Source organism: Oncorhynchus keta, chromosome 1, assembly GCF_023373465.1.
Source record: "Oncorhynchus keta strain PuntledgeMale-10-30-2019 chromosome 1, Oket_V2, whole genome shotgun sequence".
NCBI lineage: Eukaryota > Metazoa > Chordata > Actinopteri > Salmoniformes > Salmonidae > Oncorhynchus > Oncorhynchus keta.
The window spans coordinates 53,181,530-53,208,661 of record NC_068421.1 but is presented as its reverse complement, the minus strand read 5'-3'; the positions used below and the strand labels follow the sequence as shown (position 1 = coordinate 53,208,661).

At 43.5% G+C, this 27,132-nt stretch overlaps 2 protein-coding genes across 10 annotated transcripts in view; one reads left to right on the top strand and one right to left on the bottom strand.

Annotated features, from left to right (window-relative positions):
* LOC118387605 (calcium/calmodulin-dependent protein kinase type IV-like) overlaps window positions 1–11,048 on the top strand; it is a 31,136-nt gene extending 20,088 nt beyond the window's left edge. For all 3 annotated transcript variants that reach the window (XM_035776162.1, XM_035776152.1, XM_035776143.1), the window contains 6 exons: window positions 5,023–5,113; window positions 5,632–5,706; window positions 7,189–7,264; window positions 7,522–7,648; window positions 8,389–8,541; window positions 8,967–11,048. In XM_035776162.1, coding sequence (XP_035632055.1) covers window positions 5,023–5,113; window positions 5,632–5,706; window positions 7,189–7,264; window positions 7,522–7,648; window positions 8,389–8,541; window positions 8,967–9,479 — 1,035 coding nt within the window. In that variant the 3' untranslated portion in view covers window positions 9,480–11,048. The remainder of the gene's footprint in view (window positions 1–5,022; window positions 5,114–5,631; window positions 5,707–7,188; window positions 7,265–7,521; window positions 7,649–8,388; window positions 8,542–8,966) is intronic.
* A 746-nt stretch (window positions 11,049–11,794) lies between these two features.
* LOC118387542 (rab GTPase-activating protein 1-like) overlaps window positions 11,795–27,132 on the bottom strand; it is a 157,256-nt gene continuing 141,918 nt past the window's right edge. For 5 of the 7 annotated variants that reach the window (XM_035776007.2, XM_052527499.1, XM_052527507.1 and 2 more), the window contains 6 exons: window positions 20,329–20,421; window positions 17,224–17,439; window positions 16,496–16,579; window positions 15,888–15,959; window positions 15,237–15,434; window positions 11,795–14,612 (listed from right to left, as the gene is read on the bottom strand). In XM_035776007.2, the coding sequence (XP_035631900.2) occupies window positions 14,463–14,612; window positions 15,237–15,434; window positions 15,888–15,959; window positions 16,496–16,579; window positions 17,224–17,439; window positions 20,329–20,421 (813 nt within the window). In that variant the 3' untranslated portion in view covers window positions 11,795–14,462. Of the gene's footprint in view, window positions 14,613–15,236; window positions 15,435–15,887; window positions 15,960–16,495; window positions 16,580–17,223; window positions 17,440–18,732; window positions 19,938–19,964; window positions 20,072–20,328; window positions 20,422–27,132 lie in introns of those variants that run through there. The other 2 variants (XM_052527510.1, XM_052527511.1) reach the window with 2 other exon arrangements.

Here is a 27,132-nt window from a genome sequence, read left to right as displayed (position 1 = left end):
AATGTACTTAACTACCACTGACTGCGTATCTAAAGGTGACAGAACTCAACATCCAGCTACACAACTGTGGCAGCTTCTGGGTTGGGGTGCCCTTGATTACTAGGGCTATGACAATACATAAGCAGGTATTGTATTATTTATTTACTGACCTTTATTTTACCAGGTAAGATAACTGAGAACAAATTCTATTTTACAGCAACGACCTGGGGAAGAGTTACAGGGGCGAGGAATAAGCCAATTGGAAGCAGGGCATGATTAGGTGGAAGGTGATGGTAAGAAGTCCAGATTGGGAATTTATCCAGGACATCGGGGTTTACACCCCTACTCTTACGCTAAGAGTCATGGGATCTTTAGTGACCACAGAGAGTCAGGATACCAGTTGTAACATCCCATCCCGAAAGAGAAAAAAACCTATGCGGGGCAATATCCCCTTCACTGCCCTGGGATCTCCTTAGACCAGAGGGGAGAATGACTACTGGACCTCCAACACCACTTCCAGCAGCATCTGGTCTCCCATCCAGGGACTGACCAGGATCAACCCTGTGTAGCTTCAGAGACAAGCCAGCAGCTGGATGCAGAGAAGTATGCTGCTGGGTAGGGCTATAGCAATAACATTTATAAGGCAAGGCTGTCCAATCTTAATTTGTAAAGGACCGGTGTGAGGACAGGCTTTGGCTCCAACCCTAAACACTATTGAATTGTGACTCATTCAGAGATAAATGTTGTATATATATATGTTGTATCCTTGAGTATTTATTGATCCAGTAGCATATTTCTGTCAGATGATTACTATTGATTTACAATCAGTCCAGGCTTGGCTTGGTCAAACAGTAATCAATGTCCCTGAGCTCTGCTGGCCTGTACCGTGGGGGAGGGTCAGAGATGGTGACCGCTTAGGATCTCATATATTGTAAAGCATGACAGAAAAGGTGGGAAGGACCCCATTTTGAAAGACAAAAATATAAACTAAAATGCTAATGGGAAGAGAGACCATTTTTTTAAATGGATGTTTTGGCATTTCAAAACGTCATTCCAAACTCATTTTGAAACAAGTGCCACACCAGCTTGCATTTGAACTGATCAGGGCCCGGTTTCCCAATAGAGATGAAACTTAGGCTTACAAGTGTTTTAACGATTTATCTTTCCTATAACAGCAGAAGATGTAGCAAGCGCTTTCCCAAAACACCATGCAGAGAGAAGGGTCGCAAAGTGCATTGTTGGAGCATGTGTCGATATTGACAGGATCGAAAGAAAGGGAGCGCTGCTCTCGGATCAGCTTTCTCCAGTTAAATCGTACCTTTAACATTTAAAATATTTCACAATTCTGACGACGGATCAGCTCCTAGAAAGTAATGACCACCTGCGGCTGCAAATATTGAGGCGGCTTATTCTAATACTTATCCAATAAAAATGTGTTATTGCGTGTTATTTCTTACATTAGTACCCCAGGTCATCTTAGGTTTCATTACATACAGTCGAGAAGAACTACTGAATATAAGAGCAGCGTCAACTCACCATCAGTACGACCAAGAATATGACTTTCGCGAAGCGGATCCTGTGTTCTGCCTTTCACCCAGGACAACGGAATGGATCCCAGCCGGCGACCCAAAAAAACGACTTCGTAAAAGAGGGAAACGTAGCGGTCTTCTGGTCAGACTCCGGAGACGGGCACATCGTGCACTACTCCCCAGTATACTTCCCGCCAATGTCCAGTCTCTTGACAACAAGGTTGATGAAATCCGAGCAAGGGTAGCATTCCAGAGGGAAATCAGAGACTGTAACGTTCTTTGCTTCACGGAAACATGGCTCACTGGAGAGACGCTATCGGAGTCGGTGCAGCCAGCTGGTTTCTCCATGCATCGCGCCGACAGAAACAAACATCTTTCTGGTAAGAAGAGGGGCGTATGCCTTATGGCTAACGGGACGTGGTGTGGTCGCAAAAGCATACAGGAACTCAAGTCCTTCTGTTCACCTGATTTAGAATTCCTCACAATCAAATGTCGACCGCATTATCTACCAAGGGAATTCTCTTCGATTATAATCACAGCCGTATATATTCCCCCCCAAGCAGACACATCGATGGCTCTGAACAAACTTTATTTGACTCTTTGCAAACTGGAATCCATACATCCTGAGGCTGCATTCATTGTAGCTGGGGATTTTAACAAGGCTAATATGAAAACAAGACTCCCTAAATTGTATCAGCATATCGATTGCGCAACCAGGGCTTGCAAAACCTTGGATAACTGCTATTCTAACTTCCGCGACGCATATAAGGCCCTGGCCCGCCGTCCTTTTGGAAAAGCTGACCACGACTCCGTTTAGTTGATCCCTGCCTACAGACAGAAACTAAAACAAGAAGCTCCCACGCTGAGGTCTGTTCAACGCTGGTCCGACCAATCTGATTCCACACTCCAAGACTGCTTCCATCACGTGGACTGGGATATGTTTCGTATTCAGTCAGACAACAACATTGACGAATACGCTGATTCCGTGTGCGAGTTCATTAGAACGTGTGTTGAAGATGTCGTTCCCATTGTAACGATTAAAACATTCTCAAACCAGAAACCGTGGATTGATGGCAAAACTGAAAGCGCGAACCACTGCTTTTAATCAGGGCAAGGTGACCGGTAACATGACCGAATACAAACAGTGTAGCTATTCCCTCCGCAAGGCAATCAAACAAGCTAAGCGTCAGTATAGAGACAAAGTAGAATCTCAATTCAACGGCTCAGACACAAGAGGTATGTGGCAGGGTCTACAGTCAATCACGGATTACAAAAAGAAAACCAGCCCCGTCACGGACCAGGATGTCTTGCTCCCAGGCAGACTAAATAACTTTTTTTTCCCGCTTCGAGGACAATACAGTGCCACTGACACGGCCTGCAACCAAAACATGCGGCCTCTCCTTCACTGCAGCCGAGGTGAGTAACTGAGCGAAACGACTACCGCCCCGTAGCACTCACTTCCGTCATCATGAAGTGCTTTGAGAGACTAGTCAAGGAACATATCACCTCCACCCTACCTGACACCCTAGACCCACTCCAATTTGCTTACCGCCCAAATAGGTCCACAGACGATGCAATCTCAACCACACTGCACACTGCCCTAACCCATCTGGACAAGAGGAATACCTATGTGAGAATGCTGTTCATTGACTACAGCTCGGCATTTAACACCATAGTACCCTCCAAGCTCGTCATCAAGCTCGAGACCCTGGGTCTTGACCCCGCCCTGTGCAACTGGGTACTGGACTTCCTGACGGGCCGCCCCCAGGTGGTGAGGGTAGGCAACAACATCTCCACCTCGCTGATCCTCAACACTGGGGCCCCACAAGGGTGCGTTCTGAGCCCTCTCCTGTACTCCCTGTTCACCAACGACTGCGTGGCCACGCACACCTCCAACTCAATCATCAAGTTTGCAGACGACACAAAACAGTGGTAGGCTTGATTACCAACAACGACGAGACCGCCCACAGGGAGGAGGTGAGGGCCCTCGGAGTGTGGTGTCAGGAAAATAACCTCACACTCAACGTCAACAAAACTAAGGAGATGATTGTGGACTTCAGGAAACAGCAGAGGGAACACCCCCCTATCCACACCGAAGGAACAGTAGTGGAGAGGGTAGCAAGTTTTAAGTTCCTCGGCATACACATCACAGACAAACTGAATTGGTCCACCCACACAGACAGCATTGTGAAGAAGGCGCAGCAGCACCTCTTCAACCTCAGGAGGCTGAAGAAATTTGGCTTGTCACCAAAAGCACTCACAAACTTCTACAGATGCACAATCGAGAGCATCCTGGCGGGCTGTATCACCGCCTGGTACGACAACTGCTCCGCCCACAAACGTAAGGCTCTCCAGAAGGTAGTGAGGTCTGCACAACGCATCATCGGGGGCAAACTACCTGCCCTCCAGGACACCTACACCACCTGATGTTACAGGAAGGCCATAAAGATCATCAAGGACAACAACCACCCAAGCCACTGCCTGTTCACCCCGCTATCATCCAGAAGGCGAGGTCAGTACAGGTGCATCAAAGCTGGGACCGAGAGACTGAAAAACAGCTTCTATCTCAAGGCCATCAGACTGTTAAACAGCCACCACTAACATTGAGTGGCTGCTGCCAACACACTGACTCAACTCCAGCCACTTTAATAATGGGAATTGATGGGAAATTATGTAAAATATATCACTGGCCACTTTAAACAATGCTACCTAATATAATGTTTACATACCCTACATTATTCATCTCATATTCATCTCATAGTTGAAGTGTACCTATGATGAAAATTACAGGCCTTTCTCGTCTTTTTAAGTGGGAGAACTTGCACAATTGGTGGCTGACTAAATACTTTTTTGCCTCACTGTATCCTGTTGTTTAGTCACTTTATTCATATCTACCTCAATTATCTCATACCCCTGCACTTCAGCTTGGTACTGGTACCCCCCTGTATCTCGCCAAGAGTTTGTTATTCATTGTGTATTTAATCCTTCCTTATCTCTATATTATTTTTCACAACAGATGAATCACATCATACCGTATAAGGTCTAGAGTTTTACCAGGTTAGATTACACGATCAGGAAAAACTACGGGCCCCAGAATAGTTTTTCCCCCCACCAAGCCACTGGGTTCTGTGGTGCCACTTCTGGGTGAATGGGAGTTTGAATCTGAGCTTCCTCGGCGTCAGAGAGGTCTCTAATGTACAAACACTGGTTCAGGAAAGCGTCAATAAGTCGCTTGAATATTTGCAGCCGTAGGTGGTAATATCTCGCTAGGTGCCGATCCCTCATCGGTATTGTGAAATAATTATAATGTTAAGGAAAGATTTGAATGGATGATGCTGATCTGAGCGCAGCACTCCCTTTCTTTCAATCTTTTCATTATCGACACATGCTCCCAGCGATGCACTTCATTTGACATTTTTGGTCATTTAACAGGCGTTCTTATTCAGGGCGATTTACAGTCAGTGGATTCAACTACGGTTGCAACTGTTTTTTTCTTTTGTGTTTTGTGTCACAGTATTTGCATGAGAATGGGGTGGTGCATCGTGACCTGAAACCGGAAAACCTTCTCTACGCTGACCTCTCCTTGGACGCCCGGCTTAAGATAGGTAACCAACTAGGTGGTGGCACTGACGGGGAGTGTCACCGTTTGCAGTTTGGTCAAAATATGAAAATGCCAAATGTTTTATTTATTTAATTATTCTCATATTCAGATGAGAAAATATTACTGGTAGGAGTTCTTGCAGGAATATGACCTGGTCTGGGATCTGGACATTAATATAATAATAAAAACAAAGTGTATATGACATTTAGCAGACACTTTTATCCAAAGTGACTTCCGGTAGTGCACGCATACATTGTTTTGTATGGGTGGCCACAGAGGGAATCAAACCCTAAATCCTGACGTTGCAAGCACCATGCTCGACCAGCTGAGCCACACAGGACCAGACATTCCTGTGATATGGCATGTGTTACTTTGTTTTCTTTTGTAACTCCTGCCCATAATTCACAAGTAGTGAGTGGTCTTGTAAAGATCAACTATTCCTCTGTGGCATACAGTACATGAATGATACACAATAAAAGACGATATGGCCAATGAGACTAAATCCTTATCTGATCTTCACAGCTGACTTTGGCCTCTCGAAGATAATAGATGAACAAGTGACCATGAAGACGGTGTGTGGCACACCTGGATACTGCGGTGAGTTATGGATTAACAGTTATCCTAATGAGAATACAATTGGTCTCGGACCTTTTCCTTCGTTGTTGTTGGTGATCAGGCCTACCACCGTCGTGTTGTTGGCAAACTTAATGATGGGGTTTAAGTTGTGCGTGGCCACACAGTCGTGGGTGAACAGGGAGTACAAGAGGGGACTAAGCACACACCCCTTACGGGCCACGTGTTGAGGGTCAGCGTGGCGGATATATCCTCACCACCTGGGGGCGGCCCCGTCAGGAAGTATAGGATCCAGTTTCAGAAGGAGGTGTTTAGTCCCAGGGCCCTTAGCTTAGTGATGAGCTTGGAGCTATGGTGTTGAACGCTGAGCTGTAGCCAATGAACAGCATTCTCATGTAGGTGTTCCTTTTGTCCAGGTGGGCTAGGTTAGTGTTGAGTGAAATAGAGATTCCGTCATCTGTGGATATGTTGGGGCGGTATGTGAATTGGAGTGGGACCAGGGATTCTGGTATTATGGTGTTGATATGAGCCATGACCAGCCTTTCAAAGCATTTCATGGCTACAGACGTGAGTGCTGCGTGGCGGTAGTTATTTAGGCATACCTTCGTGGCACAAGTCGATGGCACAGGGCTTCGGACCAGAAGGTTCGCGCTACACTCCCTGCCTGTTTCATTACAATAGTATATACAGTGCCTTAAAGTATTCACACCCCTTGGCTTTTTCCACATTTTGTTAAAGTGAAAGATTAAAGTTGATTTAATTGTCATTTTTTGTTTATTAAATAAGTATTCAACCCCCTGAGTGAATACATGTTAGAATCACCTGTGGCAGCGATTACCTCGGAGTCTTTTTGGGTAAGTCTCTAAAGCCTTGTTCAAACTGCAGGCTTTTCTGCTAAAATCAGAAAAGCACCTATTGGTAGATGGGTAAAAAAACATCCAGGTGTGCAAAGCTCTTAGAGACTTAACCAGAAAGACTAATCACTGCCTAAGGTACAAAGTATTGACTTAGGGGTGTGAATACTTACGTAAATGAGATATTTCCGTATTTCATTTCCAATAAATTTGCAAAATGTCTAAAAACATGTTTTCACTTATGGGGTATTGTGTGCAGATAGGTGTGTGAGAAAGAAAAATGATTTACTCCATTTTGAATTCAGGTTGTAACAGGACAAAAAGTAGAATTCAAGGGGTATGAATATTTCCTGAAAGCACTGTAGATATATTACATACATTGTGGGATCGCTATCAGTCAAATAAATCATCCTCAACCACAAAACAAAAATATATATGAATATATATATATTGTGTTTAAGTTTTATTTACAGATATACTGTAGTGCATGCTTTGGAGATTATAGAGTACATGCATGGAGATTATAGAGTACAGCATCAACAGAAATAACATTGATAGTACATAGTGTTTGAGAGACTGATATGAGTCAAAAAGAAGTGTCCTGTGTGGGAGCTGACAGCTGGCCCTCCATACCTCACTCTCTCCCCTGCAGCTCCAGAGATCCTCCGAGGCAATGCCTATGGTCCTGAAGTGGACATGTGGTCAGTGGGAGTCATCCTGTACATCTTGTGAGTTACAAAAAACATGTAAAAATCTGTCCCAAGATCTGCATGTACTCAGAGTGGGTAGCTGGCAATTTGAAGTCCTCTCATTACAGTATTGCAGCTAATCTCACCCTTTCCTCGTGTCATATGGATTTCTGATGTAGTACACCGTTGCAAGTCTATTAGAGCGGGGTCTTATGTCTTTAAAACGCATGTATTTAAAACAAGTAGTGAAAGTGGCGAAACAAATAATCAGAGGGAAATGTTGTCTTTCCCCTCAGGCTGTGTGGGTTTGAACCCTTCTTCGATCCGAGGGGAGACCAGTACATGTACAGCCGGATCCTCAACTGCGACTATGAGTTTGTCTCCCCCTGGTGGGATGAGGTCTCCCTCAACGCGAAGGACTTGGTGAGTTCCGATGCGAAGCATTGCACTCCAGAGGCTTTTATTATGAATAACAGTGTGGCTGTTTCTGCTTTCTTTTTTTTAATTTGTTAATGATTGTGTTATGTAAATACTGTAAATGTACAACGTCTGTTCTTTTTATTTGATTGCAAGCCCTTAATACATGTTTTACACAACTGGTTTGACAAATACAATATATTGCTTTGTTAAATTTAGGAAAATGTATGTTACCCTTTATTTTAGGAGAATGCAATTTGTCTCGGGCTTCATCAGGGCCAGAGGAAAACCCCATATGGCAGAAAATGCATTACTGCTGAGCATATGTTGCGTTACACCCATTCTCAGGGGTAGGCAACTAGATTCAGCCGAGGGACAATTTTGGTCAGAGCGGATGGTTGGGGGCCTAATAATTTGTACAGTGCAAATTGACAACAACTAAGCCTCAAAAAAGATTTTATTTAAATAATTTCTCACCAAAAAAACGTCCCGCGGGTCGTGTGTTTGCCGACCCCTGCACTATATTCTGTTTAATATTTCACAACTATTTCACTTCGATGAATAAAAAAAATCAAACTCCCAATTAAAAATAATCTCCCCTGTTTCTCTGTAAAAAAAAAAAAAAAAAACTTGCTCAGGGCCAGATTCAAGTAAATCTAGTTATACTCTATATTAGCATGGTTATGCATATTCATTTTTTGGTTTTGAATTATGTTTCATAACAACCTGTCCCATTGCCCCCTTAGGTCAGTAAGCTGATAGTGCAGGACCATCACAAGAGGCTGACGGTGAATGAGGCTCTGGAGCACCCCTGGGTACTGGGCAAGGCTGCCCGCTTCTCCCACATGGACACCACTCAAAGGAAGCTACAGGAGTTCAACGCCCGGCGCAAACTCAAGGTGAGCAATGGGATTCATTTTGGGTCCCAATTAAGGCAATGTAGAATCAAGTAAATGCGCATTCTTTTAAAAAAATGGAAGCGAAAGCACTGCTAGAATCATCATTGACAAACCTATGCTAAAAAAAGTGACAACGCATCAATTAGCTTAAAAGCTAATGTAGATCCCGCTCCAGCTGTTCCATTACTTTGAAGGGAAAAAGAAAAAAGTAATTTACCATGTCAAACGACAATGGGCAACAACAAACATCGCAGTTTGAATGGTTGGATGTTGCTCTGATTGTCTCTGGAAATGTAAGCTTGTGGCTCTACCACCGTCTTAATTTGGATCTATGCCTCAAGGAATTGTCTTTCTTACATTGCAATAAGATGGCTCGTGGCAGGCTTGGTGACTGACAGTGGTGTGCCATGTTTCTCTGATTGCAGGCTATCATGAAGGCCGTGGTGGCCACAAGCCGCATGCACGAGGGCTCCCGGCGGCGCACGGACAGCTGCGATATTCCCGGATCTGACAAGACCACCTCCAGGCAGGGCAGCATGAAGCAGGACCCTCCCCCGGATCAGGACCCCCAGGAGGGCCAGGCCAACCAGGGCACAGACACCACCCTGACCCAGGATGAGGAGGACCAGTGCCCTCCGCCCCTGCCGCCACGCAATCCCAGACCCATCCCTCCTCTACTGTCTGGGGCTTCCTCCCCCACCTGTCTGCCCACCAGGCCCCCACTAAGGGGAATTGATGGACAGAGACAGATGTCGGTCATCCCCAAGACGGCGGTGGTACGGCCCAGGGTGCCCAAGAAGAGCTGCTCCTCGATGGATTCCGCCTCCACCAAGCGGGAGACCTCCTCCCCAGTCCAGACCAGTCCCCCAAGCCCCAAGAGCCTTGGCAATGGATTCACCATGGGGGTGGAGTCTGGCAGTAAAACGACCCAGTGTTAGTGAGTGGCAGGTACCAAAGAGAAAGAGGGTGGCGACACTCACCTAGGAGCTCCGACCGTTGTTCTAAGATGGCTGATGGCCGTTGTTGCTGTAGTGTGAGATGGTAGATGACAACACGGAGGAGGAAGGATGGAGGAACGGATGTCTTTGTTCAGATCTCGCCTCATATCCATTTTGATCCGGGACAAAAGACTAGTGCTATACATAACTTGATATTTCTTTTTTTCCCTTGCTGTGCGCAACGAGTTTAGAGACTCGTAACGAATGTGCAAATGAGCTTTTGACTTTGGTTTCAACTGTTGCCGACTTGCTGTAAACCTCTCTACTTTAAGGCCTCTCTGAACGAGACTTATTGTTCTTCAAATGCCACTTGAAAAGACAACTTGATTTCATACTTTGTATACTCTACACCTTTCTACTATTCAATGTTGGAATCTACTGACTTCATATGCAAATACGTGGATATATATATACTGTACATAACCCTCCCTTTCTTGCATAGCATTCAGGTAGTAAAGATATTGTATTTGTGAGCTTATGAATATAGTTACGGTGTATTTTGCATTAATTGTAATGATCCAATGTTTGCACTGTATATTATCAGATTAATCTATATAGATTGCAAAAAAGCATTCACACTGCTAGTCGTTTACTATCTAAGTCAAATTGCACTTTTATTCCTTTGGAAATATATATGGCTGAACAATGGAGCTTAATTTGAGGCTGAAACCAATTTTCTCATTCAGTTTTTTACCCAAAAAGGGGTTGTAAAACCGCATTCTGTGGTAGTTATCTGATGAAGGAACATACATGGTAATCATCTCAATAACCTCACTGGAGCTACCAGTCTCTCTACCTCCTTTTATGTACAGGGGCTTCCAACCCAGTAGAAGCAAAATCTGTAAAGAAATGATTAGATGAGTTGAGGTACTGTATCAGGCGAAGCAGTCTCTTTCTGCAACATTAGAATGATATTGTCAGTGCCAGGTAAAAACCTGCGAGGTGAATGTTTTCTCGATGGAACTCAAATAACTGATCAAATGGAAGTGTGTCATTAAAATAGTCCATTTCTAATTTAAGAGCCAACCTTCACCTGCTAACATGTATTCTCACTCGCTTTCATTGCCAAATTGGATTATATTTCTGACATGTTAACACATGTATAAACCATACATTTACACCTATGAAAAGATGTATAAAGTATGGATATTTTACTGATAATTATTATTGCTTACAAATGCTTTATTGGGGATTGGTGGGGATGTAGTTAACAGTTGTTTGTTTTGTAGTTTCTCACTTTCCCATTTTTCATTTCTAAAAATAAATGTACCCTACCTTTTAATATTTTTGGGGAAGATGACATATTTAAGAAAACATGAGATGATTTAACATCAGTCAGAGGGGGAGTGTAGTGGAGGTGTACACTTCTATACCTTTTGTATGTTTCATCATATCAAAATAATCTAAATGAATGGGATTTGATTATTGTATTCTACAGAAATACATTTTAAAGATGGTAGTTGCTGTGTGCTGATATAAAAGGAATAAAACGTTGATTTTCAAGTCCAATATTGCCTTGGGAGGGTTACATCAGTTTTATAACAAGCTGCTGATATGAGAATCTCCTCCACACGTTTGATTTGATTAAAGAGGCAATCTGCCGTTGGCTCATAGAGTTTTGGACTTAGTGTATATCATTCATGTTTGAGTGTACAAAACATTAAGAATTACCTTCCTAATATTGAGTTGCAGCCCATTCTTCATACAGACGGGAAACTGTTGAGTGTGAATAACCCAGCAGCGTTGCAGTTCTTGACACAAATCCTACTGTACTACCATACCCCATTCAAAGGCATCTTCTGTATGGCCCATTCACCCTCTGAATGGCTCACATACACAATCCATGTCTCAAGCCTTAACCTGTCTCCTCCCATTCATCTACACTGATTGAAGTGGATTTAACAAGTGACCTCAATAAGGGACCATAGACTGACCGGGTGACCGCTATGTCATGGAAAGAGCAGGTGTTCGTAATGTTTTGTACACTCGGTGTAGACACATTGATTCATGAAGAATATATAGAAACATCTCATGAGCGTAGTTCAACGGTCGTACCCAATCAAAGCCCGAAATGTGCACATTTTACTCCATTCTTTGTGAACAATGTAATTTGAAAAAAACGATTTCCTCAAAATATGGTTAAAACTACCTCAGCTGTTGAGCAAAACATGTGACAGGGTCTCCGCTTTGTTATTTTGTTTGAACTGGAGATAAAAGAAAAACCATGAAACGAAACAATGAAAGAATAATCAAAATTGGTGGACAGAGAACGGAATTTTATTGATGTACGTCAGACGATTACAGTACAGAAAATACCATTAGAGTTCGAGCATGTCACTGATTCACGTGGGAATGACGAGGAAAATGGAGGGACAACTCCAACATGTTGGAAACTAAAGCAGAACAACGGTTGAAGTGTAGTTTACTGTACAATATTGTGAATCTGAAGTTATTTTTTCTTGCATCGTTGTCGTTGGATTATAATTTGCCCACTGTCTTCTCAACAACAGAAAAAATAGGAATTCTAACAAAAGAAAGTAGATTTGTTCTCTGAATAACAAAATTAACATTTAAAATAGTGTTTACCATATTAATGTTAGTGCACATAACATACAGAGGCCGGGACCTCGTTAAACTTAATATGACACTGGCTAAAGCGCCTTGAAATCCGTCACGTAACACATCGAAAAACATGGCCGTGTCCTAAATGACTCTTAACTGGCTTCCTTATGTCTCTCTACCTTTCCATTGTAACCACTAATAGGTGAAATGCCTGGACAGCATCATATTACATTCAATCAACCGTCAAGGTTTTTCAGATCCGTGTTCACGAAGGAATGGAGGTGAGGAAAGGAAGCGGGTTAAGACAAATGGGACGTGACCCGGATCCCTCTGTAGTAGCATCCTGCTTTTAAAATGGCGGGCAGGTATGTCATCATGGCACAGGTGAAGATCCTTTCAGAGTATAATATATTGAGACGGCTTTCTTCCGATTCTTTCGTTTACATGGATCTGGGCTTAAGAAAAAAAGAAAAAGTCACTGCTTCGTCAAAAAAAAGGAAGCAAACCATTTCAACCGGAACTAGTCGGTGCTGGACACACATACAAGTGTGTGAATTCATACAGGTATACACAGAGCAGTGATATGAGACAGCAAAAAACGGCCATTTATATGGCTCTTGAAACTGAGTGTAACGACCGGGCATTGCTATTGAGAAAGTCTTTCCAACATATGCTAAACCACATGGGCATTGCTATTGAGAAAGTCTTTCCAACATATGCTAAACCACATGGGCTTTGCTATTGAGAAAGTATTTTCAACATATGCTAAACCACATGGGCATTGCTATTGAGAAAGTCTTTCCAACATATGCTAAACCACATGGGCATTGCTATTGAGAAAGTATTTTCAACATATGCTAAACCACATGGGCATTGCTATTGAGAAAGTCTTTCCAACATATGCTAAACCACATGGGCTTTGCTATTGAGAGAGTTTCCAACATATTAGTTAACCACATGGGGACCTTGGCTTGGACAGACGTTTTGGAATGTTGTTCACCTCATCATAAAAAATGATCATAAGAGGTGTGAAATACTATTGTGCGATTTAATTGGATCGTCATGACGTTTCATATGCAATAGGAAACCGTGTCTGTAGTACAATATACTGCCCCAATTCACAGGACCTGGTTAGGTGAGTGTCCGGCTTTGTAAAGTAGCTGTTGGGTCCTGTTAAAGCAGCAAGGTAGAGTCAGATTACTGCTGCCAAAAGAAGAGATGGGACGGGTCATTCCTAAACCGTACTGTAGCCATCACATTAGTTAGGTTACCTCCGGTCTTTCGGATAAAACTCTTTGGCCCGAGAGTTTCCTTAAGCGAGGATGGAGACCTCGTTCTTGCCGGGATCGCTCCATTTCCAAAATGCATGGACAACAGACGTTAGTCACGCAGTTGACCTAGGATTTGACTTCTGGGTGAACAGAGATGCACCTGACTCAGACCTTTACACACTGTGCTTAGTTATGTCAACATCTACAAAGACGACATTCAAATTCTAAACAGTAAAAAAACAAAACAATTAATGTACAGAGCACTTCTTCCTTTTTTGTTTTAGAACTGTACAAGATTAAAAATGATCAATAATTAGTTATACATATTTATAGGACAACATAGTTTATGTAATATTACTATAAAGAACAAACAAGATTTTGTTTTTAGATTCTGAATGCAGTGTCCCCTTTTGGAATGCTGTAAAGATATGTTATGCAGAAGATGCTTGTATAAGTAGTTTCCTTTGTTTAAGCAGTGAATATATATTCCTAAAATGAAGACGGTAAACTACTGCCGGTAACTGCTGCGCAATCCTTGCAAGTCGGGGTCAAGGCTGCCAAAGCATTTAGGTTTGTTCTCAGCATATCAGTCAGCCACATATCCTGCTGATAAGCTATACTCAGCAGTAGCGATACATAACCACTAGGTGGCGATGCTGTAGTGAATGTCCACTATGGCGCTGCGAAGGACCTACAGAGTTCCAATAGCATCCTCTCACTTCAAATACCCCATTTTGCTGAAGAGAATTCTGAGCCGAGCCCCGGCCTACAGTGTAAATGACAACCCACTAGATTTATCAGTCATTCTCCATCTTGGTTTCACACACCACGAAGGATGACACGTGACACAGTCAAGTCTCACCAAAGCTGAATTGAAGAAGTGACTGAGGGTGGCTGGGCCAGTGGAGTGGCTTGAGAGAGAGGAAGATGTGTAAAGGACGAACTTTGTTCTGTGGCAATCCCGCCCCCTCCCCGGAAACGAAATACTGCATTGTCTCAGGTGTTATTTAGCTAGTGTTCATAATTTCTCCTGTGCATATACTGTAGTAGACGACCCCCCCCCCCCAGACAGGTTGGTCTCTATAGGGGATTACGGGGGCCCCTCTTTGGGGGAAGAGGGGGGCTGGGACTGGGAGGCGCTGCCCCCGGAGCTTTTCAGGGAGCCCAGGGTCTTGCTGAACCAGGAGTTTTTGGCCGCTTGGATCTCGTTCATCAGGATGCCCCTTTGGTGCTCCAACTCCTGGGGATGGACAGAATAAAGGAATAAAACGGTCAGCATATTACTCATGAATAGTCATCACAGCAAGCCTGAATATTAGTCATCACAGCAAGCATGAGTCAGCCACCATAATACATCATGAATAGTCAAAAGGGATAGAAAATAGAGCACACATATCCAATGGCTTCGGACCAACTGTCAGAAGGCGTGTATATATACTACTTTATTGTACTACAGAGTCGTTCCACCTCAAAAAAGCACAAGAAAGAGGACTTCGACACCCAGATTGTCCTAAACTTGTTTCTCTAGTTAGAAACAGGTGAGATAAGCATTCCTGAAACATTATTCCGTTGAAATATAATCTGATCTCTGTCAGACAGGGAAGATTATATGAATCCTACAAAAAATGCTTTTTAAAAAAAAAATGCCAATTTGGGTGCAATCAATTAGCTTAATTTCTCAGAGATCAAATTATTTCGCAACACAATAACGCTTCGGGAATGCTTATCTCATTGGTTTTTCTAACCTCAGAAACGATTTCAGAACAATCTGAGAAGTGGTGGGTGTCATGACTTGCTGGAAGGACACGGAATGACCCTGCATTGAGTGAGACACCGCAGTGCTGCTGCCTGCATAGAATCTGACCTGCATCTTGCACTTGGCCTCCACTAGCTGTAGTTTGGTCTGGGCCAGCTCTAGCTCCAGTTCTCTGAGCTGGGACTTCAGGGAGTCCTTCTCCTCATCCAGCTCACTGTCCCTGTTGTCTCTGCTGGGAGGGGGTATCTGCAGAGGACCTTCTTTACTGAACACCTCCCTGCAGCGCTCACACGCCATCACCTTACTCTGTAGGGAGAGAGGAGGAGCACGCACGTACCGGAAGCAACACGTACAGTTACGCATTGCTGTCATAATGCCTAACGCTGTTTGTCATATCACAATCATTTCTTTTTATTTCAACTTTTGTATTTATTTCCCCACCCCCAGGAAGCCCATTGTCAAGGTCAGAGACATGACCAAGGCAGCAGCTCAATAAAACCATCGATCACAAAAGTACAGCACACCAATAACACAGATAACGGCATAGCTTCAAGTTTTAATGTCACGCGCACAAGTACAGTGAAATGCCTTTCTTGACAGCTCTAACCCCAACAACGCAGTCATCAATAACAATGTAATTCTAAAAACAAAAATAACAAGGTACAACAAAAACACAGGAGATATACAACTAAAATATTAGAAATAACATGGTGTCACATAACACATACTGTGTTCATCATTGCCCTGCATCATTACTACCTTGATGATGTCCAGCTCCTCCTTGGTGGCAGCGTGCTGCTTCTCCAGCCGGGTGCTGAGCTGAGAACAGATCTGGACACACACACAGGAGGACAACCTTTACTGCAGGGTTATTCAACTCTTACCCTACAAGGTCTGGAGCCTGCTGCTTTTCTGTTCTATCTGATCATGAACAGTCCTTGATTAGAGGGGAACACTTTTTTTAAAACTGTGGAACTAACTGGCTTTGAGGTCCAGAGTTGACTTTGAGGGCTTTACTTGTTGTTTACAAAGCATTTACACGTTCACTGGACACCTTCATTGACCTTTGAGATACACCGGAACACCATCAAATACAGACGATTTTTTATCTCAATTAAGATTGAATGGGACTTTTGGGACACGGTCCTTCTGTGGCTCAGTTGGTAGAGCATGGCGCTTGTAACGCCAGGGTAGTGGGTTCGATTCCCGGGACCACCCATACGTAGAATGTATGCACACATGACTGTAAGTCGCTTTGGATAAAAGCGTCAGCTAAATGGCATATGTATTGTATCTGGGTCGAAGAAAGTGAAGGCGACGCAGTTAGAATGACTAACGCGTCGCTACACGCGACGGCCGGATCCTACCTGTTTGTATTCAGTGATGATGACCGTGGTCTTCTTGATCTCCGACTCAGCTTTCTCCAGCTCTCTCCTGAACACCTCTTTGATCTGGACAGACAGGGCAAGAAGGCACTTTGCTACTTTACATTCTGCAGACACCGGACACTGACATTGGGAGACATTGTGACGTAAACCAAGACAAACGAGAGTAACCTTTGCGTGAAGTGCCTCTTATCGTTTATACCTCAGGAAAATGGTAACGACAGTATCATAACTGATTTAATGTCTATGCGAAAGAGCATGTCGATTTATATCTGTAGAAGAAGAAAGAAAATCAACCGTAACATTGATCATCCTTATCACCGCAATTAAGACCTGGGAGAAGGAAAAAGGCCTGCAGGTTTCACAGGAAGCCTCCACAGCCCTCCAGCAGTAGTCACCGAGAGATGGCGCTGGGGAGCTGCAGGGTTTTTAAACACACCAAATACAGCCAAATGGTTGTCCTGATGAGTAGCGCTGAAGCTGGAACAACAGTCTGTACACTTGGTGGCTTATCAAGGGTTGCAAAATTTCCGGGAACCGTAGCAATTTAATTGTATTCAATTCTCGATCTTCGTTTAGCCTGGTTGCCGGATCTGTTTGTGCTACAGCCAAAGTTACTTTCCCCATTGTCATCATGAAAATATGACCATGCTGTTGTGATACCGCTGGCTTAAACAGAGACAGATCTGGCAACCCGTGTGCTATATTACCTGTGCGGTTTCCTCCGCCTGCCTCCTCTTCTCCTCCTCCGTCTCCACCAGGCGCTGTTTGGTGCAGAGCAGCTCCTTGTTCAGCACGTCTGCCTTGTCCTCCACCTGGTCCAGGTCGGTCCGCAGGGCGATCTTACTGGTGACCAGCTCGTGGGCCAGGTCATCGTTCTCCTGCTCCAGACGCATGCTGGCCTCCTGTAGACGACGGTTCTCTCTCTGTGGGCAACACACACAAACACACACACAATAAGACTATGCACAGTATGTGGAGAAACACTTACACAACAACCTGTTCTTTCTGCAAACGTAGCGACAGTTAATTTGCTACACACACAGCAAGCAAGCACACACACACATACACACACAGTACACAGCTAACGTTATGACCTTCATTTGAACTTCCTGCCCCTTATTGTACAGTAACAACCACATCCCTGTTGTACTGGTTGACTAGGTTTAGTGCCATTTCCCCCCGACGCTTCAGTGTTTGAACGAAGGCTTGTTCAACGGTCCTTCAAATAGAACTGAGAAGGACCAACAAACATCGATATACAATAACCAAGCAAACCGTATAACCAGTTATCCGATGCAACAAACTGGCATACATTCAACGCCATTTCAAATATAACAGGCAGGCTCACACGCAGGCAGGCACAGAAAGTAATTGTTGCCCATAAAAAAAGGATCTTATGACCAGGACCATCATGTTTGATTGTCAGCCTCTAAGTGGTCTCACATGACAATGATGGAGATGTTTCCGTTGTCATGGAGACCAAGCCGAGTCACCTGACCCAACCCCATCCTGTTCACGCCCTTCACGATTTGATGCATCTTGGCTGAAACAAGAACGCTGCACCGCTTGCGCACAGGAAGCCCGACAACAGGCAGTAAGCAGACAGGAGACTGAGCTAAGCTGCATAAACTCAGACTTGGGAGTCTGCTTACCTTTCTCCTCTTACTGTGGTCTATCCAGAGTCACAACAATGATGATGCTGGGAACAAATACTACAGCAACACAGACACACACACTCACACTCACGGGTCAGTTCTTTCTCTCTCTCACACTCACAGGTCAGTTAGTTCATTCCACACCATCTTGCAAAACACCCCTCCCCCACTGGTCTCTGTCTCCTCCTCTCACTTCCCTCCACCACACCCTTCCCTGTATCCGGTCCCTGTGTTTCACAGAGGCTGATGTGTTTAGGGGTGGGAGAAGGGGACGAGGACTGAAGTGAACAGTTGGGGTCTGTCCAAATACTTTTCAAATGCATTCCTTACTTATTCTTTCTTTGAGGTCATCTCTGATCTGACATGGTTGAATTGGTTGTCTTCAGGGAGGGAAGGAAAGGATACATTTTCAAATGGATCAGTGGCCTCATTTCATCTAACACAGCGGCAGGCTTAAAACGGATCCTAATTGCTTTCATTACATGTCTTTTGTTATGAGGGACGAGGATGCTCAAACTCATGTGACTCGGGCTCTCTGGAAAGACGGCTTAGAATCTCATCCAGCATGTTTTCTTTACAAAATAAACTTTATTGTATTTTGTGTCGGGTCAGAACAAATAAAAACTCTGTGCTTTAGGCATCACATTCAGAATAGCATGAACGTAAACACAACGTGAGTCTTGCAGTAGGTACAACAAAATTCAACTGTAAGGTATCGTTAAAAAAAAATACTATATAAAAACTTCAGAAAAATAAAAAGCACTTAGGAACATGGTCCCAAACAACAGTGAACTTTAAAACATTTCAAACGTTTGTCAGTAATAATTGTAATGGCGGCGTAACTTTCTGCATTTGTGCTACACAAACCCCTTGATGAAATGCCCTGCTGTCCTTTCGTACGGGTGAACGTCGCAGAGTTGGTGAAAAATATGAGTAAGGGGCTGAAGGAGAGGTGAAACGGAATCTAGCCTACATGACAGAGACATGACAGCTACAGGGCAAGCCCATCGGTTCACACACTCAAAATAAATGAACAGGTCTCTCTTTCAAAATAGATTCTTATGTCAATTAGACAAATCTGTATAAATAAAGGTTCAATAAATACATCTTTAAATGGTGAAGAATAACATTCAAAAAGCACACATGAAGTACTAAAAACGTGAAATAATATTCAAAGCTTTACCGAAAATGAAAACAAAAAAAGCACAAACAAAACAGAACAGATATGCCTATAATTGTCATGTATCTGCCACATTCAGCCCTTGTGACAAACTTTGTGACGTTGGCCCATTCGAATTGTCCAGGGCAGCAGGCCATTGGGGGTATGGGTTTGGCACAGCACATGTACAAAACATTAGCCTGGTCAAAAACACATCCAAGCCCGGTTGTAACAGCCACAGCCTAATTATAACATCAATGTCCGTTTTTTTCTCTCTCTCACATGAACAGTAATACTAAAATCAATCCCACATGGACACAACTCTACAGGTTGTCCTGACAAACAATGAGACGTCAGTTTCATTCACACATCACAGTCAATTTCACTTTACAACTAGACGAGGTTCGCAGGCGATTCGGTTTCGTTACTCAGAATCGGCCTTATGAACAAAGGAAAGCCCTGAGACATATCTTTTCTTTTCCTCATCTTTGACCAGCACAAGTCTATGGCCTCCACTCATAACAAAAGTCTCTCTCCACTGAGTCTGGGTACACCTCGCGTAGTCTGCCACGATCAGCGCAGTGTTCTACACAGACCTGAGCCGAGACTGGAGGGAGAGAGGGGGAGGGGGGAGAGAGAAAGTGGGTGGGACTGGGGTCTACAGGGAAGGATATCAGTGTTTCCCCTGGATGTTGTTTCTTTAGGTAGGATACCAAAGACTTCCCGAAGCGTCATCTATACCTACAAACAAACCGTTTTCTGAGATCCAATTCTTTAGGGAGTATACAGTTACAGTAAGGGGGGGGGGCTCTGAAGTAACACTAATAGCTATGGGAAACACCGGGGTAATTGTAGTGGCTGAACAGGGAGAAACTAGAAGTGAGGCCCCCCACTCATACAGGGTCAGATATCCACCTAACAGGTGACGTCAGAATGGGAGGTAAGAGTAAACTGATCCTGGAGCAGTAGTTAAGATAACGGAGCAGTCTGTTTCTTACCTGGTAGCGGTCGACGGGGTCCTCCTGCTGCAGCTGGCTGTCTCTCAGGGTCTGGTACTCCTTCTCAAACTTCTTCAGCTTCTTGGTGGGCACCTGGAAGGGGTGACGGGAGAGGCGGAGAGGGAAAAGCAGTGTTGGTGGATGGGGTTGTCTTGAACTCAAACGAAGAGCTGAATTGAAGAAACTTTAATGAAGTGTTTAAAGTGTAACGTCTTCGACCACAAGATGGTGACACTAACAAGGCTAAAGAATAAGGTGTAGAGCCCGGGTTCTGTTACAATAATAATGAATCATTTTCTCCCTTACCCGAGGTAGGCTAAATCACTGATCTGTAAGTGACGGCATATATAAAGGATTCGTTTGCATTAAATGACTTGCTACCGTCCAATTCCTTCAAGGAACAAAGGAAGCAAGGCTGTATTTTAAAGGAATTCAAACTGGCTACAGTTCCGTGTCTCCCCGAATGGATACAACGCAGAGCTGTGGTTACAGTGAGCAGGGTGATCTGCTGATCCAGGGACCAACAGAACACCAAACTAGATTTGCTTCATTTGTATTCTTTTTTTCCCCCCGTTTCAACATGGAACAGAACAGTGGGCCCAGTTGAAACATTCTTCTTTCGAACGGAATCAATTCAATGCACCCCTCCCTATGCGCTGCTTTTTCTAGGGAATTTTATCAACTGTAAGGCGTCTTTAGCCTTGGCACAAAATGGCTGCCGTCTGCGTCTCATTCGTGCGGTTACCCTCTGAGGCATACCTAATGACCCATTTATTGTGTGTACACCTGTTCATTTGAGGGATACCTAATGACCCTCCTACTCCACGCAGCACTTCAGCCTCTATTTCCCAGCAGAAGCACAAGCAACAAAGGATATGAACAACACAGTAACAGAAGTATTATGAACACGTTACTTCAAAAAGAAGAAACAGTAACTGCCCTCATCCTAATTGCAACACCTGAACACTGTTTTTTTTATTTTAAAGGTAGGATACATTATACACCTGCACAGTGTATACAAGAGAACATGGCGACACCTTTGGTCTCTGCCAGCCAGGCCCGTGCCTAAGGAGATGGTATTCTTCCTGCTGGAGTGCAGGGACTAGGGTTGCTCAGCCCTTGGCGTTTCCATGGTAGCTGCTGCTAGGATGTGGATTACAGGTCTGGGGAGTAAAGAGTCACAGAGGGGAGGGACTTTGTTCATGGATACGGCCACCAGATGCCCCTAGAGAAGGGGGGGGCACAGCTCACCGGCTGAGACTGCCAAAGATAGGAGAAAAGGAAAGGAGAAAAATAGAGCGAGAGAGGGAGGGAGAAATGGGAGCTCTCTGTCTGAGATAGAGAGCAGACAGACGAGAGGAAGAGATAGGAGCTCTCTGGCTGAGAAAGAGAGAAGACAAAAAGGAAGGATGAGCAAAAGAGAAATGGCAAGTACAGTTGCGAGAGAGAGAGAGTGATGGAGGGGGGCAAGAGAGAATTCGAGAGACGGATAAAGCGAGAGTAGGGGTTGCACGAGTTTAACATAGCTACTCAGTGACTGGAGTTGTCAAGCAGTTCTCAAGTGCTCTCAGTTACACAACATAGCATTACACCCTATTGCTATCCTATTCCCTAATAAAGACATTGTTATCATCCCGAGTTTGTTCTGAGCCTGATAGAATGTTAGGCCCAGTGATTAACTCACACACCAGTTATCATATAATATATTATGGCCCATTACCTGACAGACAGGTAAGAAACAAGAAAGGAATCCACAGAAAGATCTAAGCAGGCAAACCGGTTCTATGTTGTATTTGTTAGCTTAAAATGGGTACTGAATGTATGTGGTTGATAAGACAGCACATCAGCATTGTTCAGGTGTGACGCCCTGCAAAGATAAGATAGAGACCACCACGGAGAGAGAGGAGAGAAAAGGGAGAAATTATCTGAAAACAATATGAATAGGAGAAAGAGCGAGAGAAAGAGATGTAGAGCCAGCTATTGATGAAAGGACAGCGCTTAAATCTAAAAACAAATATAAAAAATAAAAAGAATATGCCACACAGAGGCTTGTCCAGATGTACTACACACGCAAAATGCTTTTTAGATTATCACATTAATATTTAGGTATTTTTTTGATTTCTAGAAATGTATTACTGTTATTGCTGATGGCGTTCTCACTTCGCTATAGCAACAGTGACTATGAGTAGCCCAACTGTCTCTTGAGGGGGGTGTGTGAAGTTCCTTGCAGAAATTACTTGAAGAGTATTAGCCAAAAAACAAAATGATACTAAAAGCTTCAGTTCCCCTCTTACATATTTGCCATGGGATTATTAGATGACACATAGCAACATATGGAAACTTCTCAAAAACAAAAACCCTCTCTCACCCGTCATTTTCTCTCACACTCATGTATTCCCTCTCTCACTCAGTCATATCTGACCACAGACAGCCTTGAAAGTGGCAGAAGACAACACTATTTCACCCTCACTTTTTCCATGATGACAACTTCAGACCCAAAAAAACACAGTTAAAATAACCCTCTAATATGGCTGACTATAGATAATTCAAACATCACCCAGATTAATTTCGCCATCTCTGAAATAGTTTCTGTCTAGCCATACAAAACATATTTACAAGCCATGATTATATTTCCAATGATAAAATATACTCCTAATGTTAAAATATGCCATACAAAATATAATCCCGAGGCTATAATATCCCATACATTAAATACATAAAACATTTCAGATTCAAAATGATGCCAAGCTAAATATATTGGAGGCAGTGACAGCAAGAACCATCCAGCTGCAAATTAGCTGATGAAGCCCTGGTCTGCAAATTGCAAAGCACATGTGATTTTGGGATTTTTGCATCTCAGTTGGAATGTGCACGAGCAACCTTTCAATGTGTTACAGAGCGTCAGTGTGCTACGCACATACCAGTCGACGCATTGGCTCTGGTCCAGGGCGTTATGTTAGTGTGTTCGTATCATAGTGTGTCGAAGTTGGAAAAGTAGGGCCTTCCAAGTGGTGCAGTGGTCTAAGGCACTGCATCGCAGTTCTAGCTGTGCCGCTAGAGGTCCTGGTTTGAGTCCAGGCTGTCTCAGCCGGCCGTGACCGGGAGACACATGGGGGGCGCGCAATTGACCCAGCGTTGTCCGGGTTAGGGGAGGGTTTGGCCGGCAAGGATGTTCTTGTCCCGTCGCGCACTAACGACTTCTGTGGCGGACCGGGCGCAATGCACGCTAACACGTTTGCCAGGTGTACGGTGTTTCCTCCGACACATTGGTGTGACTGGCTTCCGGGTTAAGCGGGCATTGTGTCAAAAAGCAGTGCGGCTTGGCTGGGTTGATTTTCGGGAGGACGCACGGCTCTCAACCTTCGCCTCTCCCGAGTCCATACAGGAGTTGCAGCGATGGGACATGACTAACTACTAATTGGATACTACGAAATTGGGAAGGAAAAGGGGTAACAAAATGTAATTTAAAAAAAATACATTGACAAAATATGCCAATTTAGTTTTGATAATTTTGTTATATAATGTTAATGCCAAAAATCCCTACAACCAAACAACCACTGTTGCTTGTGCTTTAGCACCTGCTAGCAGAGCCAGTAGTAGCCTAGTGGCTAGCTGGTAGTGCTGGCTAGTAACATTAGCGGCTAGCTAGTAACGCTAGCGGCTAGCTAGTAACGCTAGCAAGCTAGCTAGTAACGCTAGCAAGCTAGCTAGTGACTTCAAAGTATTCCTACCCCTTAACGTTTTCCACATTTTGTTGTGTTACAAAGTCAGATTTAAATAGATTTGTCATGTTTGTCATACACAAAATACTTCAATGTCCAAGTGGAAGAATAATTCTAAGATGTATTTTAAATGTATAGAAAATAAAAATGTATCTTAATTAGATAAATATTCAATATTCAATACATGTTATGAATCAACTTTGGCAGTGATTACAGCTGTGATCCTTTCTGGGTAAGTCTCTAAGAGCTTTGCACACCTGGATTGTATAATATTGGTTGTTGATCATTGCTAGACAGCCATTTTCAAGTCTTGACATCTATTTTCAAGACAAGGCCACTTGGGAAACATTCAATGTAGTCTTGGTAAGCAACTCCATCACATATTTGGCCTTGTGTTTTCTGTCCTGCTGAAAGGTGAATTTGTCTCCCAGACTCTGTTGGAAAGCAGACTGAACAAAGTTTTCCTCTGGGATTTTGCCTGTGCTTAGCTTTATCCGGTTTAATTTATAATACAACACTGCCTGCTCCTTGCTGATGACAAGCATACCCATAACATGATGCAGCCACCATAATGCTTGAAAATACGAAGAGTGGTACTCAGTGATGTGTTGTGTTTGCCCCAAATATAATGCTTTGTATTGAGGACAAAAAGTTAATTTATTTGCCAATGTTTTGCAGGATTACTTTAGTGCCTTATTGCAAACCGGATGCATGCTTTGGAATATTTGTATTACGTACAGACTTCCTTCTTTTCACTCGGTCATTTATGTTAGTATTGTGTTGTTGACCCATCCTCAGTTATCGCCGATCACATAAATTAAACTGTTTTAAAGTCACCATTGGCCTCATGGTGAAATCCCTGAGCGGCTAGGAAGGGTTCCTGTATCTTTGTAGTAACTGGGCATATTTGTACACCATCCAAAGTGTATCTAATAACAGCACCATTCTCAAAAGGGATATTCAACGTCTGCTTTTTAAAAATGTATTTTTACCCATCTACCAATAGGTGCCCTTCATTGCAAGGCATTGGATAACCTGTCTTTGTGGTTGAGTCTGTGCTTGAAATTCACAGCTAGACATGACAAATAATTGTATGTGTGGGGGTACATTGACGATGAATCATCTAAAAATCATGTTAAATACTATTAATTGCACACAGAGTGAGTACATGCAACTTATGTGACTTGTTAAGCACATTTTCAATGATTTAGGCCTGCCAATACAAAATAGTTGTTGACTCAAGACATTTCAGCTTTTCATTTTTTGATTTCTAAACATTTCTAAAAACCTAATTCCACGTTGACATTATGGGGTAGTGTGTGTAGATCAGTGACACAAAATCTCGATTGAATCCATTTAAAATTCTGTAAGTAACACAACAAAATGTGGAAAAAGTCAAGGGGTGTGAATACTTTCTGAAGGTACTGTAGGTAGCAGCTAGTGGCTAGTACTACTAGCAAAGACACTGATAACTAACCCTCTTTGTCTGTGCTACTAACTAGTCGCTAGCTAATAACTTCTAATTCTAAATGTAATTTCACCACCCATGCGGTTGGTGGTGGTAACGCACCATCCTGTCTCATCTTGTATGTCTCACAGCTTCTGTGGCGTGAGAAAGCATCTGCTGGAACCAGACCCTATTGGTGGCAGCTGGGGCTATGTAGCGCAATGAGAACCAAAATAAACTAGGGCTGGGTCAATGGCACCATATTCCTTATGTAGTGCACTACTTTTTTTTAAGGGCCCATAGGGACACAACCTAAGGGTAAGCTAACCTTGACCCACTGACAAAATAGGCCAGAGTTCATGAGAGGCCCAGCTCTCCAGAGATAGCCTAAACAACGTACAAGCATTGTTCTAGAGCCACTCCTTACCAGGACAGAGCTGGAACCTGTAGGCAGCAGTTAGAGATTACAGACCAATGTTATTTTCCTGTCCAATACTATACCCTCACAGTATACACAGTGTGTGGATGTTTCAGGGCGCACTAATCCTCATATGTACACCAAGACACGGCGTGCACATTCATTGACACATCAGAGATGGGGTAAATTCCAATTCCAACCATTTCAAACGCATTGAAATTCAATTCAGATAATTGTAAAAATCACCCTCGCTTTGGATTTTAGTTGATGAACTGACCAGAGCCGATGTGAAACACATGCTCTTCATCTGAGCCGAGCACAGTATTCTCTGCTATAAGCCTGACAGACTGTGTGCACTGTGGAAAATAGGCTAACTGTTGCATAATGGTGCCTTTCCTGGCTGAAAACATTTTAATATCAAAATGACTGTCACTGCACTAGGTTAGGATTCAAAAACAGCCAAGTCAGGACAACTGGGTTGTGTTTGAATTCGATGACCAGACAAACACACAAGCACAAAGACATGCACGTGTTCATACATGCGTTTATCGCAATTCAACGGCTCAGACACAAGACGTATGTGGCAGGGTCTACAGGAAATCACGGAGTACAAAAAGAAAATCAGCCACGTCACGGACACCGACGTCACGCTTCCAGACAAACACCTTCTAATAACTGAACTAAATGACTACCGCCCCGTAGCACTCACTTCTGTCATCAACAAGTGCTTTGAAAGACTATTCAAGGATCATATCACCTCCACCTCACCGGCCACCCTAGACCCACTTCAGTTTGCATACCGCCCCAACAGGTCGACAGACAATGCGGGCCGCCCCCAGGTGGTGAAGGCCATCAGGCTGTTAAACAGCAATCACTAACTCAGAGAGGCTGCTACCTACATTAAGACCCAATCACTGGCCACTTTAATGGGGGCGGCAGGTAGCCTAGTGGTTAGAACGTTGGACTAGTAACCGAAAGGTTGCAAGATCGAATCAGCGAGCTGACAAGGTAAAAATCTGTCGTTCTACCCCTGAACAAGGTAAATTTGTTCTTAACTGACTTGCCAAGTTAAATAAAGGTAAAATTAAATAATAAATGGATCACTATCCACTTTAAATAATGTTTACATATCTTACATTACTCATAAGTATATACTGTATTGCATACCATCTATTGAACCTTGCCTATGTCGCTCATCCATATATTTATATGTACAT